At 40.7% G+C, this 17,961-nt stretch overlaps 1 protein-coding gene across 7 annotated transcripts in view; it reads left to right on the plus strand.

The window, feature by feature from the left end:
• Nebl (nebulette) overlaps positions 1-17,961 on the plus strand; it is a 352,705-nt gene that overhangs the window by 257,350 nt on the left and 77,394 nt on the right. For 4 of the 7 annotated variants that reach the window (XM_057787023.1, XM_057787026.1, XM_057787024.1 and 1 more), the window contains 3 exons: positions 1,853-1,963; positions 11,085-11,186; positions 12,089-12,190. The exons of 1 other annotated variant lie outside the window; for it this stretch is intronic. In XM_057787023.1, the coding sequence (XP_057643006.1) occupies positions 1,853-1,963; positions 11,085-11,186; positions 12,089-12,190 (315 nt within the window). The remainder of the gene's footprint in view (positions 1-1,852; positions 1,964-11,084; positions 11,187-12,088; positions 12,191-17,961) is intronic. 2 more of the 7 variants (XM_057787027.1, XM_057787028.1) reach the window with 1 other exon arrangement.

Consider the following 17,961-nt stretch of genomic DNA (forward strand, 5'->3'; position numbering starts at 1 on the left):
GGAGGATTGGAAGCTAGTGAAGGCTGTGCTATCTCATCGGAAGCTCTGTCTTATCAGCTAGCTTCTCTCGCTGCAGCTACACAGATCCAGCTCTGGGACACAGGTTTGGGGGTTTGGTGAATAGAACAATTTTCAACAGAACTTACAGTATTTAGAGCATGTGATGTCCCAAGTTGAATGATCTTTTAGCAGTAAAAGTTTTCAAGAAAACCTAAATGTGGATCCAGAGAGGCCACAGAAGTCTTGAGAACTGTACTAGACAGCTTTTAAAAATGGTAAGATTCACAAATGAATGTTTGCTAAACAACAACAAAATAGCCTATTTCTCGGCACTGTAATCCTGTTGACTGCTGAACTAATAGTTAGGTGGGCAGCCAGCTCTGTCTATAAACTCCTGTGAGGAGTGTAGCTTCATGAGAATGCCGATAAACTCATTTATTTACTAAAAGTTTATTGCATTTCTCTCTGTGCTAGTCACTCTGATAAGCACAGGATATTAAAAGATTAGTGAGATATCAAAATGGCTTCCAAGGAGCTCATATTCGTGACAAATTCTTGCTTAAGTTCACTATCTTCGTTTCACTGAAAGGACACTCTGTTTCTTCTTGTGGAGTACTGTCCTAATCCTTATTTTTGCTTGCTTCTATTTCCCAGTGTTAAGCAATTTCAAGGTCACTTGATAAGCTCATCATCATTAGACTCAGTGTGTATTGAATTTGCTTTTTGCTTTTCTTCTGGGTATTGCTTGCATTCATTCTTATATTCTTAGTTACTTGTTAATTTGTTAGTCACTGGTTGTGAATTGGTAACGAATTGGTGATTCTTTGATGCTGATTTTTTTTTCAGATGTTGTAGTGGGATGTGCACATTCAGGGAGTTGAAAGTTGAGTGTTTCAGGCAATAGATGGTTACTCAAATAGCAATTAAAAATTGCCAAAGAAATAAGATGATTGTAAAAGCCTAAAGTAAGGAAAGATTTCCTGTATGACTTTCTTTTATTCCCGGCCATGTTGTCAGATCTGGCTGTCACCTTCTGAGGCATCTTTCACATGCAATCTCCAGCCCAGTAAAGAGCAAACCGGTAATCATAGCAACGGACAGTATTGGGATGATCTATTCCATATGGAGGACTAGACTTGACCTATCTGAGAATTTTGCCTGTATGTCAAATATTCTCTTAATTGGAAAATTTAATGATGATTATCAGATCATGTGCCATATCAGATAAGTCAATCCTTTGAGTCTACACAGAATCAGAATCTTTCATTTAAAAACAATTCATGACCTAAAGTAATTCACGGCACTGGAGAGTCGGCTCAGGGTTAACAGGGCATATGGATTTTGCAGAGGACTAGAGTTCAATTCCCAGCACTCATAAACACTGGTAAATCCAGCTCCAGGAGCGTCCGATGCCTCTGGCCTCTTCTGGCATCTGCACCCATACACATACATCCTCACACAGACACACACACACATGCTAAAAATAATTAATAAATAAAATAATCTTTAAACTTCGACACATTCTTACTGCCCTTCACTTGGTCAATTGCATCCTCTAAATTTAACCTTGCACGTTTGTAGCCCTGCAAGTTCTCAGTTGTTGAGGATCTCCCCAGACTGCTGCCAAGATTTAAGGCAGATGAATAAAACTGAGGTTTGTAATCTTTCGTTTGAGGGTATTTGAGATAAACTGCAACTTTTGAGATCCGGAGCTGAACTGCAGCACTGGGATGAGAGCATTATCTTGTTACAGCCTCTCAGCAAATTTAACTGTCAGCCCAACATGGAGGAGGAATTGAAAGCAGTGTTTAGCACACCCCTGAGTGGCTCTAATCCTTATGTGCTTTCGAAGGTTGCCTACAAGCAGAAGCATGATGCTGAGAAGGGGCTCTCGGATTATGCCCACATGAAGGAGCCTCCGGAGGTGAGACATGCCATGGAGGTCAACAGACACCAGAGCAATGTAAGCACTCATCTTTTCTTTTTCTTTCTTTCTTTCTTTCTTTCTTTCTTTCTTTCTTTCTTTCTTTCTTTCTTTCTTTCTTTCCTTCCTTCCTTCCTTCCTTCCTTCTTCCCTCCCTCCCTCCCTCCCTCCTTCCTTCCTTCTGCTAAAATCATACCAGAATTATGACTTTTCTGGCCTCCAAAAAAAGGGTTATGATCTTGGTGGGTTTGTATGGGCACTGATTTGTCCTGCTGTCCTAGGTGGGGACAAGATGTCCTTCACCCTTTCTTAGAGACATTCCTGATGTTTTCTCATCATCTCACACAAAATCTGCCCTACCATGTGGTCCTCCCTCCCTCCCTCCCTCCCTCCCTCCCTCCCTCCCTCCTTCCTTCCTTCCTTCCTTCCTTCCTTCCTTCCTTCCTGTCTTCCTTTCCTTCCTTTCTTTTTTTGCATTTTTTTTCTGGAAAAATATGGATTTAGGATTATTTTGTTGAGATTAAAATATTATGGCACACTAGTTACAAGGACTTTAACATTTTTTTTATTTGAATTATTCTGATGACTGTCGTTAAACCCTTTGTTGGATACCTTTAAATTGTGAGGTGTTTCGGGCACTGTAAGTTTTGCCTAAGACACATGTGGATTCTGTGACCATTCTGGTTGGTTCTCAGTGCTTACTGAATTTCCTTTACATTGGTGTGGAAATTTGTGGTCTCTACTCCAGAATGGCAGGGACACTGGAAGAACACCCAGCTGTAATCAGTGGCCCCAGAGCAATCACAAAGTTTTAGGGTTCCCTGCTGTACTTTATTTTAGAGTGCTTATGTTTATGGGGTTCAAATTATTGAAGATAAGATATGAACTGCGAAAGCTGGTTCCTAGTAGGTTAGGAGCAGGCGCCAAGCAGGAAGAAGCTAGAGGAAGATAACACATTCCTTCTTTGAAGTTACCAAGTCCTTTAAGGCTTTCACGCATTTTATCAATTATCATTATCACTGTGGCTTAGAAACAGAAAATTCTGCTAAAATCATACCAGAATTATGACTTTTCTGGCCTCCAAAAAAAGGGTTATGATCTTGGTGGGTTTGTATGGGCACTGATTTGTCCTGCTGTCCTAGGTGGGGACAAGATGTCCTTCACCCTTTCTTAGAGACATTCCTGATGTTTTCTCATCATCTCACACAAAATCTGCCCTACCATGTGGTCCTCTTTGTAAGGTCTATATAAACCCAGAACCTTTTACTTCAAAACCAACAGTTTCTTTTGCTGACCACCTTTAGGGGCTAGTCTGGTGGAGTATCCATGGTCTAGTTGCTGGCCTCATCACTGTGGCCAAATAGTTGTCAGAAGCAACTTTGGGGAGGAAAGAGTTATTTGATTTGTGGTTCTAGAGAAACTGAAGTCCCACGTTGTAAGGGAACTGGTGGTTCCGGAGTGACTGCATCTGTGGTGGCAGGAATAGAAGATGTGTTTATATGATCTCAGATCAGAAAGCAGAGAGATCTAGACAGGATCCAGGGAAAGACTTAACATTCAAAATCCCACCACAACCCATCTACTTCTGTTGGTCAGGCCCCATTTCCTAAATGTTCCATAGCCTGAAAGGCACGTCTCACCTCAGACTTGCCACCAAGCATCCAAAACAGAGTCTGTGGGAGACGCTTTAGGCTCAAACACTACAGCAGTTTTTTTTGCGCAGTGTTCACGATTAAATGGTATTAAATTGCAGAAGGTCAGTGTTTAAGTGAAAATTATAGTGAGTCTTGACATTATGACCCAAGCATGTAAGCCACTCACCAGTGCCAAAGTGTCCTCATGGACGCCTCAGTGCTGGTGGGAGCTGGAGAAGCTGAGTGTCTGCAATTGTTAGCAGGGTGGTATTTTAAGGGGAGGGTTTCAAGCGTTGTTTGCTTATAGAGGGACTATAATATTCATAATACCACTTACCCAGCTCAGCCACATGGCAGGCACTGTGCCAAGGCTGGTCATTTCCAGTTCTTAAAAGAACTCCGTGTTGTGTCACATTTTGTAATACAAATGAAATCATACCAAAGAAATCAAACTCCCAATTCTACCTTTTCCATTCTTCACTGCTGCCCTCTGAAAGGCCACTTGCAATTAGTCAAGATTTTACCTGGGAATTAAAAGGGTGGGAGCAGTATGGCTTATCATCTAAACATTCAGGTACTCTGTAGGGAAGAAAACGGTTCAGATCTTGGCATTTCCCCTGTCTGACACTGAAGAAATCTTCAATTCAAATACAAGTCTGGAGGTTAAAAGGTGGTCTGGTGGGGCTAGTGTTCCATGGATCCCAGAAGCCCAGTCTAACTCTGTTGTTCACTGAAGTTCAAATACTGAAGTTCCTTATCATAAGATCCAGGCTTATTGTTTTAACTCTGTCTTTTCCTTGAAAAGGTCTGTGATTGAGAGCTTGGGGGACTGGAGCCTAAAGCCTCCTCCTCCTCCATTCGCCACTGTGTACTTATGGGAAAAAGATGTGTTGACTTACATCCCTCTGCCGACTTGCCTCAACCTTTACATGCAAAGTTTGTACATATAATAGGATTTAGAAACTGTTTAAGACTATTTACTCAGATTTAAAGTGAAAATGATATTTGTATTCTGTCTTGAGATAGCTGATATTCTTCCTGAGCCAAGCCTCGCAGAAGAATACATTTGCTGTCCTTACAATATGAAATTTAACACAGGCCTTGGAAGCCACAAGGAGAACTAGGACATACACTTCCCGCTTTAGGACCAGATATAAAACATAAAAATCTCTCGGGAACTTCAGTCTGAAGAACTGTGACACAGAATCTCCTAGTAGAATTCTGTAGAATTACTCTTCAGCAATGGGGAATGTTGCTTTACTTTTGGATATAAATGGCTTAATATCAAATAAAAGCTAGGATCTAGGGAGATGGTATGGTGGGGAAAGGCTTGTTGCCAAACTTGATGACAATGACCTGAGTTAGATCCTGGGGCCTACATGGTGGAAAGGGGAGAACTGTGTCTGACCACCACATGTATGCTATGGCATAGGTACACACACACACACACACACACATGCACACACACATACACACATACACACACAGAGACAGAGAGACACAGAGAGAGGAAATAATAATAAAAATAAATAAATATTGAATTATCCTAAATAGTGAAAGTCAGCTTGTTAGCTTTTTATGGATCCACACAGATACGTCATTTTTCTCAGATCTGTTAACCAAGAGGCTGGGTAGGCAGCAGTCCTCTGGAGCCTGAATAGCTGCCTTTTTTCCTGCCCTACCTCTTATTAGGATGCTCGTCAGTGAAGATGCTAAATAGTAGTTTCCTTTTTCAGTTTTTCTAGTTAAATATCTTCCAAAAAAAACAAAAGATTCTGATGGTTCAACTGGATTCGCACCTTCAAACAACTAAGAACGCTAAGAAGAACAGTATTTGGGGTGGGGGTGGGCAGTGGTAATCTCTTGCCTAACTCAAAATTTTAGTTGAGTAATCACAGAAAATGAAAAACAACCCTTTTTATGATGGTCTCCACTAGAGCACATATTAGAAAGGGAGTTTGGCAGTAGATCATGACAGAAATGTTTTTTGCCAAATAGCGCAGATGACCATGGACAGGTTACTTCTCTATAGAGCCCAGCTCTCACATCTCTCAATGGGGGCAACGGTGCTACTTACACCCAAGGGTTAACTTGAGTTTTAAATGAGATGATATCCATGAAGAACTCCACAGAGGGGCTCCTTGCTTCATGAAAGAGTAGGCCTATCTGGCTTCCTCCAGCCTTGAACGTTTAAGCGATATGACAGTTAACTCAAGTCAGTAAAAAGAAGTTCAATTTTTAAAGGGTCAAGTCACTAGGAAATAAATATGAAGAGTGTATTAGGTCAGAAAGGCAAATTCTCTCTCTCTTGTTGATACTATCATCAAAAAATGATTCAAACCAGCTGATCTAAATCCTTTCACATTTTAAGGGATGTGCCCCTGGCACATTTTTCTAATATAATTAGAGAAACTGGAGGTATTTTTCTCCTGTGATTTTTTTCCCCCAAAAGATGGGCTTGTAATGAAAACCTCAGTTCCATTATTCCGTCTCATCAATCTTCCAGAGACGGGAGCCGGCCGGTCATTCTGCACTAAGTCGGGCGAATCTCAAGTAGCCGGTTTTACTTTTCCGAGTTACATGGCTTGTGGTATGACAGGAATGGTCACTTTCCCCAAATTTGTATGGCTAATCAGTTCAATGTGCATTAAAACATTCTCAGTGTGAGAAATTATGTTTAAGACTTAATGTTTTTCCCAAGCATGATGTATGTACTGTCTGTCTTAAGATTAATAAAAACTTATCAGCTGTTAAGTTTCTGTCCCATCAGAAAGTGAAAAAGCTTGCAGATAATTCAGTAAAATGACACTAGAAAAGTGATTGTGGCTTTCTGAGGTTCTCCCTGTGATTTACAATAACAATGACTCAGGATTTAGCATTAAAAATAGGTACATTAATGTTTGGTTCATCTCTCAGAGAGCATCGTTAGAATTACCTATTCTTCAGAAGGCTGTGGTAGTAATGAGATTAAATTGTGAATAAGAAAATGTTCATTAACTATCTAATTACTTATAATCAGTGGCAACAATAGTGATAGATTGTTCTAGCTATCACTATAGTTTATCCAGTCTTTTAGAAAATCAAAGTTATTTTCTCTCAGCTGTATGGCATCAGACCATACCTCTACTTAAAGAATTTATATTCTGTCAGAGAAAACAGTGTTTAAGTGAGAGTAAGGAGGGGTTTTCAGGAGGCTGTGGTTTAGCTAGTATGTACGAGGTGCCGTGTTTAGTCTGCCGTGCTTAAACATAAACAATCTCAGTCTATGTGCTAGTTTGGTGGTATCTAGTCTATGTGCTAGTTTGGTGGTTAGATAGGTACTCTGAGAGCAGCATCTCTGATGGTCATAGAAGGTTTCCTTTAGAGCAATTAAACTCTGGCCTCCTTTAACTTTCTGTAGGCCGGTGCTACGCATTTGTCGTCCACCAACCTAAGAAGTCTTCTTTCTTGTCTAGTTTTGCTTCCCTCATAAGAACTATTCAGATCTTCACTAGAGTAGCAGAGTGGCTGTCTTTGGTCCAGTTAGATTTGTCACCATCAAGTCTGCCTGCTTACACGGTGTTTGTCCTCTGCAGGCGTCATCCATCTGAGCCTCTCTCTCCCCTCCAAGAGCATCCTTCACCTTCTCTTCAAGGACCATCCATGGCAGCTTTGCTTCTGTTCAGTTTGTGAATTCCCCAACCAGGGAGTCTCACATGACCATTGTATAATCCTGAAGCTGTTGTGACTCCCTGTATCCGTGTCTGCCTGTACTTCGAGAGCAAACGTTCGTTTTCTTTCTGCTTTCAAAATCCCATGAGTATTCCCATTATCAGCCCATTCTAACCCACAGCTACAAAAAGGAGGTGTTGGAGGATATGGTTCGAGTCCTAGCAAGAAGTGTCGCTACAGCCCAGTTGAGCTTAGACAATCCTCAACAGGGACAGGGATTTAAAGAGTTCATACACATAAACTATTTAGCCTAGTACGTGACACACTGAGCATACCACATGAATGAAGGAACTCACAAAAGACATGGCCCTTATGCAGCAGAAACAGAAATACTGAAAGGAGAGAATGCATGGAGACTAGTAGAAGTGCATGGAGGTGTGAGACAAGGGGGGAGCTGGACATAGTGAGACGGGCGAAATCCAGAGCCAGACCGTTGGTGGAATCCATGTCTTTATTGGAGGTGATAAAGGACAGATGTGACTCTGAAGAAAATCCTGAATGGATGTCTCCAGGGTTAGTGACATGAATCATCTATGTACTTAACTAAAAATGGGAAGTTTGCTGACTTACGTTGGTATCCACGGCTTATGATTTTTGTACATACAAAAAATCATAGATGTTCAGGTACTTTATATAAGACAGTATTATTTGCATATGAGTTTTGTATATCTGCTCCCATATTTTAAGCAACTTCTAGATAATTTACCATACTGAATATAATGTTTAAATGATAGGTTAATGGTGGTTGTATTGTATTGCTCAGGGGATATTGACACAATTTTCTTTTGCAAATATTTTTAATCTGCAGCTGAATCCAAGGTGCATAGTTATAATTGAAGTTGGAGGCCCCAGCCATAAATAGAAAACTTAAGCTTCCTTCAGGCAGGTTGGATGCAGACTCGCTCACGTCCTCACAAGAAGCCCTCTCCTGCCCCATAACTGGTTCTGTTCAGTTCTATCCAGTGTCAGTTCCGACTGACTGTGTCTGTGAGGACTTGAAGAGCCAGCTACGATCTCCAACTGGTCATGTCTGGAGCGGCTGACCCCAGAGGAAAGAAGGCTGGCATCTTATCCCGCTTCTTCAGGCCCTGTGGGTGACTCTAGTCCTGGTTAGTCCTAGTCATGGTTTCTAAATGGGCGTGCTACTTGGTCAGATAGCCTGGGTGTAGGAAGCCTCCACTGCATTTGTGAATACTGCCTAACCACATTGAAAGTCTGGAAAGCACTTTCCATGTAAGAAATGCTAGGGGGCGGGGGCCATGATGCAGTCTGTAAAGCACTCACCTCCCAGTGGTGAGAACCAGATTATGGACACTCAGAACCCAGAGACAGAGCCAGTGTAATGGCACACACCTGTAATCCTAGTGATGCATGCCAAAATGGGAGGTGGAGTCAGACGGATCCCAGCTACTCCCAAGCTAGTTAGTCTGGCCTGTGTGGTGAAGTTTCATGCCGATAAGAGACACTGTTCAGAATAAAATGTAGAGATACCCGAGGACCTAATACCTGAGGTCTCTGATTTCCATCTTCACCTGTACACACACACACACACACACACACACGCACACGCACACGCATGACAGGAGGTCATACTTCCATCCCCCACATTGCCAGCCATTGTAGCAGACAGTGTGATTGGCAGCTTGCTTCCTGAGTGTCCTGGACAGCAGCCTCCCTTTCCTGTGGCACTACCCTCGCAGCACTGCCATGGAAGATGGTGAACTAGCTGCTGTGCTTTTCTCCTGCACGGCTCCGTGGTGTCCTCTTATTTGAATGTGCAGCTCATGTCAATCTTAATATTTGTTTTGAGTCGCATATGCTGGCCTCTAATTTGCAATTTACATGGATGATAGGGCCCTATTCACAATCCTGCTCCTGCCGCCTTTGTACCGCTCACCTCTCTTCACGCAGTCATTAGGCAGAACAGCATATAATTAGGTAACCCATGTAAAGCTGGGGTTTCTGAAAGGTTGTAGCTCTTTTCAAAAAGTGTGGGTTTCCATCTTTCCCCCCATTCTTCTCTAGACAAAAAAGCCATGTCCCCCCTGGTGGCTTTCCAATGAACGTAGAAACGTAGAAGCAGTTAGTCGTGGAGGTGGGTAATAATTCCGGTTTGTTTTCACCTGAGAACAGGTTTTTGTTTACATAGCTCGTGTTTAACTCAGTGTAGGCTGGAACTGAGCTGTTGTCCTTTGCAGATGAGTGTTTTGAAGTCAGTGAAATTGCCCTGCCCGAAGAGTTCCGAACATTTAAAACTCACCCCACAAAATAATTCAGTGTTCAGTGAATTTTTATATATCTTTTACTACTTGTATGCATAAAACCTACTAAAATTACTGGTTAAGACAAAGCTTGAGACAAAGTAAAGAGATGTTCTTGATGAAATTACACTAATTGTGTCTGAGCTGTGTTCACCTGTCGGGCAGATTCATGATTGTAAATGTAGTTTTAAAAGATAGTCTTGGAATTAAGACAAATGCAAGCTCATGAAGGATAAAGCAGACGCTTCGCATTTCTCTGAAAGGAAGTCACATGGTGCACTGGAAACCCACTGAAGTATTAATGTCCGATTATTTATACTCCCAGTGATTGCCTTTGAAAAAATGGGAAATACAGTGGGAACTTTTATAAACTCTGAAAGGTGAAAGGAAAATGACAAGCAGGCAATATCACCAATACTGGATCGTAGTGATCAGTTAGGAATTTATTGAAATCAGATACTCAGGCCCCGCTTGCCAACGTTCTGCTACAGAGGGTTGTAAGTGGATCCCAGAGATGTAAATCTTTAATGAAGAGTCCATAGGGAGCCATTACAGAAAGTTTGCTGTCAGCATAAGGACTATGTTGTGCCGTTTGTATAGGTGACCCAGTGATTCATGTCTGTATTATACTCTTTTATGTTCTGAAAAGACAATAGATTTTAAAAATGACCATATACCTTGCACTATAACTTTGGCAGAGTACATTCTGATAGACAAGTCAGCCTGCCTCTGGCCACACTGCCAGACAGAAGTGCATCTGACTGCTAGGACTACAGATTTCATGACGCAGAGCAGCAGTGATGAGGAGATGTTGTGCATCTGCGCCGCCGTAGTAGTGTTCTAATCTTTCCACTCATCTGCCAGTCAAGGTGACGGGAAGAAGCCACACGACCCAAAGTACTTCACATTTGTTAACTTTTGTCTGTTTCTCTCTTTTTATCTCTACTTTTCATCCTGTGACTGGTTTGTGCCTAATACGCACTCCCAGCGACAAGATTCCTTTATATAATTATCCTTCTTTGGTAGAATTAGATCATAGCAATGGTGTAATCTGTTAGGAGATAAGTGTCTCCCAGGCGTGAATAGCCGAGAAGTTCAGTTGGGAAGGAAGAAAAGGGTATAGTCGCTAGGGTGGAGGCTGCTTCACCACCTGCCCTCCCTGGGGGAGTGATAATGTGTATTTGTCTGCATCTCCTGGATGGATGGATGTGAGATGGATGGGACCAAGGATATTGTGTATATGCGAGGCTATCAGCATACACACTTAGGTAACAAAACATTTTCATAGAGCGCTATATAGAAAAAACTTTCAGATTGGTTTGCTCCCTATTTTATAGTATATATCTATTTCAGAATTGATGAGACATGGGATAGTACAAAGAGTTAATATATAAGTGAAACAAATGATCTGCACAAAAATCATGAAAAAGTAACATAAGGTCAGTGTGCTCTTAAAGTATTGTGGCAAGGAGAAGTAATTCTATACAAGTGAAGGTAGCTAAATGAAATGACTAATTTATTCTCTTTTCCAATCAAAACTGTCTCTTTCATCAGATTTCTTATAGAAAAGATGTGCAGGACACCCACACGTATACTGCGGAACTTGAGAGACCAGATATCAAGAAGGCTACTCAGATCTCCAAGATCATAAGCAATGTAATTTATCTCTCTGAATCTTGTGCAGATGCGACTTCTTTTTTATTTTGAAGGGAGAGAGAGCACATCATTGGTGGTTGGGTGGTTAATATAATTAACATAATAAAATCATTTGAATTAATGACATCTCGATTTTGCCCTGAATTATCCATTAGGTTATGGAAATTTGGGGGGTTGTGCATGAATTTCCCATGTTTGGCTCGACTCTGTCTAGAATTAGCATATTTTTAGAGGTATGCGCACTACTGGGTATATGGCCATATTCAGACGGCTCAGCTTGGAAGCTAGACTTGTCAGGCTTCTGATCCCGCTTAATCTCTCACCTTCCTCCCATCCAGGGAGCTCAGCTTGGCCTCTTCCCATCTGTTGCTGGTGATTTGCCGATTCTCTTCTAACAGCATTTACTTCAGAATATGCCCAGCATGCCATGGCTGTGTTGTATCTTTTGGGGTACTCTTCCAAGTTCATGCCCTTTCGCTTGAGTGCACCAAACATCCCGGTTAAAGCTAACTATTGGACTAGCATAGTCCACGCCTCTTAAAAATCAATAAAGAAACTAACTCAATTCAACTGCTAATACCTGTTTCCATGGACAAAACAGTAAATGCTATCTGTGTGAAGCATGCAGAGTCTCAACTCTCAAGAAAAGTTCCTGGTAGTTTTTAGAAATAAATATAAAGATGATGATGACTGACTACTTAGATTAAAACAAGTAATTCTGCTAAAAGTTGAATTTACTCAAGTAGCTATAAAAAAATTTCTGCTTTAGCAGTCACTATTTTAGTATTCAGCTTGCTACATGAAATATTTTTAATGGGCCGTGGGACTATTATATTTTATTTTGACTAATGTTAACGTAATGTGAAGTAGAAATATTAAAATTTTCTCATTATTCACTTTAGGCAGAATATAAGAAAGGGCAAGGCATAGTAAATAAAGAACCGTCTGTAATTGGAAGACCAGACTTTGAACATGCAGTGGAAGCCTCAAAGCTTTCTAGTCAGGTAAGCCTTCAGCATGCTCATCCTTCAGTGGTTTTATTCAGAGGTTTTATTTCAAGGAGCATGGAAAATATTTCCAATAGATAATATCTTTAATTGTAAGAATAAACAGAGGTAATGTTTCTGAAGCTACTTCAGCTAGGATTGCAATAATCACAAATTTCAGCGGAGGAAAAAATGTTTAATTTTCAGAACAAAGTCAAGTTTTCTTTCCTCTGGGCTCACACCCGAGCCTGTTTCAATGAGTCTGGCCATGGTGTATTTCCAGAGATAGTGAGAGCTGATATCGGAAGTCATATTTTTATGCACATATACACAAAATAGACACACATACAATTTTAACTGAGTAATAAAATATTTTCTCAATTTAAAAACATTTTTCCTCAATTAGAAAATAAAACAGACAGGAGATAATACAGAAAACCTTGAAATCTGGTTTCAGAATATGAGACCTGAAGAGTCCACAAACTTCAAATACAAATAGATTGGGACTTTAGCAGGTTAAAATTTCAATTTTCCCAGAATTATCATATAAATGCCATTCAGTTTCAATTAGGATCCAAAAGGATTATTAAGAATATGGCTGAAATGAATTTCAAGTTTCTGTGGACATGAGTTGCCTGAAAGAGCCTTTAGCAGCGTGAGAACAGAGATCAGCAAAGGAGAAAGAATAGGAAGCCATTTGAATACGTCAGTGTGGGGTTAGTATATATTGAGAGGTAAAATAATCAGTGCGCTAGAATGACATTCCTGAAATAGATCCCTGTATGTCTAAGAATTTAATGTATGGTAAAAGTATTGACTCAAGTCAGTGGGGAAAGTTAGACCAGTTAATAAGTTGTCCTAATGTCACTGGCCACCCATTGTGGTGAAAGAAAATTGGGCCCACATTTTTAACCCTATACAAAAATGAATCCCAGGTAGATTAACATATGAATGCAAGCCAAGTGTGTTGCCACATTCAAGCCCAGGACTCAGGACTTGAGGCAGAAGGTTTGCTGCACTACAGAATGAGACCCCACCTCAAAGCAATGCAAAGCCGAAATCAAACAAACCAATGCCAAGGAACAACCCAAAAGGTGGGAACATAATCACTAAAATATTATAGTAAAATTCAGGGGTCATTATATAGCACACAAGATTTGTACTTTCTCAAGACCAGATATCCAGAGGTTCTAATGGAAAAGTCAGACACAATGATTGCACGAAGATTAAAATCTCTGCTGCATGTGGCGACTCACGCTTGTCATTTCAGCTCCCAAGGGGCCGAGGCAGGAGGAGTGTGACTCAAAGGCCAGCCTGGACTACATTCTGAGACCCTGTCTCAAAACCCTCAAGCAAATAAGTAAATCAACAAGGGCGTTTATTCAGGGGGAAGTGACGGAGTCAGTAGTAATGCTAACAAACTTTGGTTAAAATGTGTTTATAATTTTCAGTTGGGGGAAGAATTCTCTTCTTATATTTCAAAATGGGGCAATATAAATACATAAAAGTCTAAAATATGACAGAAAAATATAAAGTAAATCTTAAGTCTAAAAATATATTCTGGGCTCTTGGTTTGAGATTCTTGATACTCAATATCACTATAATGTTATTTCTTCCAACATTAATTTTAAAGGCCCTATGTAATTTCAATTCAAATCCAAACAGTCTTTTCAAAACTGAGAATCAAGTGAAATAACCGAATAAATTAAAACAATCATAGAATTTGTACAGGCAGGGAAAAACTGGAAATAGTTTTTCAAATAATATTATCTCAAAATATTTGCAAAAGATCTATAATACACATGATAATATACTTTAATATCTATTTTTGTCCTAAGCTCTTTTTCATTGTATATGTATGTGTATGTACATACTGTGCATGTGTATATAAAGAAGCCCCTGAAGGTCAGAAGATGATATGAGATGACTGGGCTTGGAGTAATAGGTGGTTGTGATGGACCATGTAACCATGGGGAATCAAACCTGGGTCCCCTACCAGAGCAGTGAGTGTTCTGGGCTGCTGTGCTATCTCTCCAGTACCCTCACAAGTTCTTTAAGGTGGAAACAAAGCTGTCTAAGAGCTCAGTAGAAAATGAGAAATGAGGTGAACAGGATTCTGCAAAGAGGAAACATAAATGGCTAATAACTACGTGGAAAGACGCTCAGGTTTATTAGGAGAAAAATAAATGCCAACAGTACTAAAATGAAATGTCATTTGTACCCATAAGCATTCTGTCTCTCGCTAGTGTGGGGGAGAAGGATGTGCTGTTGGAAAGGTTTTGTGGAGGTGATAGTTTCGAACTAGGCTGGGTTGAAAGGGAGAGAAATCTGTTCAAGAGGAAAGGCCGGCCTCTGGGAGAGATGAAACTCCCAAGGGCCAGCTGGGAGTGGTTGCAAGAACCACACAGGAAACGATGTACCACTTAGAAGTCTTCATGGCTGTAGTGGAGGAGGGGGGCGGAGAGAAGGGATGTGTGTGAGAGATGCAGGGATGTAATTGTGACTTGCATTAATTGTTTTACAGTTGGCCATGCCTTTTGCTTATGAAACAGCTTTGTGGCTTGGGAGGCCTCTAAGGCATAGGAGGTTGAAGATATGCTCAACAGTCTTATGAAAGACCTAAGATAGCTAAGATGAGCATCCCTAATGATGCTTGTTCTGAAGGCAAGAGAGCTTGGACTTGCTTTGGGTTTATGTGTGTGTGTGTGGGGGGAGGGTTGGGTGTCATAGACCTTGTGTAGAGGTCAGAGGACAACTTCCATGATGTGAGTTCCACAGATCAAACTCCGGCCCTTATAACTTCACAGCCAGTACCCTCCTGAGCTGTTTATTTAGGCCCCGCCCTAACTTTATGTACCTCCCTTTCTTTGCTGTGGATAGAAATTTCCCATCAGCCACACAGTAGATTGTACAGAAGCAGTGTGGTCCCTTTCAGTGAGTAGGAAACTTGTCAGTGGAGCAAGACCTTCTAGACGACCCTGTGGTTCTGTTGCTTGCTTGCTGAGTGACCTGAGACATGCTGCTTTCTTTTTCTGTTTCTGTGAGTCTGATTTGACAGCAGGAGCACCTGCTTATTAGAATTGTGATTGCATTGTTAAAACGGACACCCGACCCGCAGATCCCACAACTCCATAAAATTATTTTTTAAAGTAGATACTTGGAACTTTTTCTCCTCCTCCTTTCTTTTAGATGAATTCACAGATAGGGGTAGAGCGACAGACAGCAGTAGCACTCACTCAGACGCCACCTTAATGTGACTCCATCCGGTCCTTTCTGTAAGTCCTTAAAGAAAACTCCAGCCTGAGTATTTTCACATTTCAAAGTCAGTCCACAAGAGTGCTGCCATTTGATGCCCCACCCCCTTGGGTTTTTAGAAATATGTTTTTTCAGTTTCAGATTATGTAGCCACCAACTGATCAGATGCTTAAACCGGTTGCAGACTGCAAGTTTTTGTGCCTATCAGCTTTCTTCTTCTTTGGTCTTATGGTCTGTAGGTTTCTGAAAGGGGAAAGATGGGAAGCAGAGAATAGGAGTCCTGGAATGGCTTGCTTTATGTGTCTGCTCAGCTGCATCAACCTGGAACCAAGGCCCAAAATGCAGTTTCTTATTTTTACTAGTAACGTTGAAGGTCACACACTTACTGACCCCTAAGCCATTGGCAAAGGCACACACATACATTGTTGGAAAGGGCTCAGGAACTCAGTAAGCAGGAAAAAGAGGTGAAGTGGGTGTGTGAGAAGGCAAAGACGCGGCAGTGGGCTGCGGTGTAATGGCAAGGCACGCATGGGGAGGAAACCGCAGCCGACTATGTGTGGGAGAGACGCTCACATTTGCCTGTCTGCTGAGTTCCGTGGGATTTCACTCAGGCCAAGCAACAAAAACGTGTACTCAACTATTATACTAACTAGAACAATTGCTTTAATCTCATAGGTATAAGCTTTCCTTCTTAAATTCTTTTAAATATTTATTTTAGGTGCTTTGTATGCACGTGCATACCTGAGCATGTGTGTGTGCATGTGTGTGTGAGTGCAGGAGCCAGAGGAGCCCAGAAGTGTCTAATGGCTAGACATTAGAATGCCAATGGCTAGAGTTCTGGGCGGTTGCAAGTCACCTGATGTCGTTGCTGGGAACGAAAGTCTGGTCCTTGGCAAGAGCAGTACCCATTCTTAGATGAAACCATCTCTCCAGGTGCAGCTTTCTCTTTGAAAACTGGGAAGATACATAGTATCATTATTTGTAGTTGTTTAAAATTTTTAGGAAAATACATTTCATGTGCCAAGACAAAGATGCTAGTTTATCTGCACCTCAAATGTAAATGGATTGCCAAAATCATCAACTCTAAAGTTCTAAGTGAGGTTAGTTTGATACTACGTCCCTCTATCATCTGAACTTCATATTTGGAATTTGTCTGCAGGATGATTTTGTATGCAGGATTAAATTCTTGGTTTAGTTTTATAGCATCAGAGTAATGGTATGCATATAATAATTAATATTTGTTACAAATTTGCATTTTTGTATTGATAAGAATGAATTTAAAACTTAAAAGAACCAATCTGGAAAATTTAGTAATAAATAGTATCCTTAAACTGTTAAGGGTATTAATTGGTTTGGAGATGCTCCCATTCTTCCTTCCTGGAAACACACACTCTGCCAATCTCCTCACGCTGCCAAGCATTAGCTTAAATGTCATATCCCAAGTTGCCAATGTGAATGGATCTCTGTTCATTTCTGTGTAGTTCTTGATGTGGTTTGTATTAGTCCTGGATGGATTTATGTCTGTGTTTAGAAAATTGGCTTGGGTGACTGACCCTATGGCAAGTTCTGTAGTCTAGGGCTTTCAATTTATGCAATAAAACAGATTATGGTATTGATAAACATGTGGATGTCTGTTTAAGGATTTGGATTCTTAACACTTGATACAAAGGTGAGATTATATTATTTTGAAAAGAAAATAAAGGCACATAAGTCTCTGAGTTTAGTGCTCAGACCCAAATAAAACAGAAAAGAAAGTAAGAAGGAAAGAAGAAAGAAGGAAAGAAATAGAGAGAAAGAGAAAGAAAGAGGCACAGATAACATTCTGCTTAAAATTCAGACTTAATATTTAATTGTTTCTGTGATGAGTTCTATTTTAAATTCTTCACTGTTTTCCTTGTTCACTTGCAGTTCAATTTTAGCAAAGATTGGAAAGAATGGTACCTTGTTTTCTGTAATAAAGTCCACTCCTCAAATTTTTTTATTTTTTCCTAACATCTCTTTTCATGGCTATGCTGAAGGTATGTTTTTCTCTCCTTGATGGCTCGAGGGGAACCTGAGCATAGGTAACATCATGAGGGAGCCAAGCACCTGAGGCCTGAAACTCGTGTGTTTAGAACTCTCTCTTCCTGGGGCATTGCTCTGTCTGGAGGCACTTAGATAATTAGTTTAAATTCTGCCGTCATAGCTTACCAGTCACAGTGGAGACTTTCTAAAGTCTTGCTATAGTCAAGATTCCTTAGAAAACAGCCAGAAGTTTGATTTTACATAATAAATCATTCTATATATTTATTAGAAAGTGATGGAAATCTGAGCCACTATGTGTGATACTCATAATGTAAATAAGGTAACTTCATTACTTCTTTCTAGAACTTCATTTCTTTGTAAAACAGTGGCGGTGGGTGGAAGGAGTAACATTTTATCTTAAAATCAACACTCGTTTCCCCCCCTCCAGTGGTCTCATAACTGGCAGGTACCTGCTTTGTTCCATGCTTGAGCGAGCAGTGACAGTCACGGCACTGCAGGGACCTCTCGGG

Source organism: Chionomys nivalis, chromosome 13 (assembly GCF_950005125.1).
Source record: "Chionomys nivalis chromosome 13, mChiNiv1.1, whole genome shotgun sequence".
NCBI lineage: Eukaryota > Metazoa > Chordata > Mammalia > Rodentia > Cricetidae > Chionomys > Chionomys nivalis.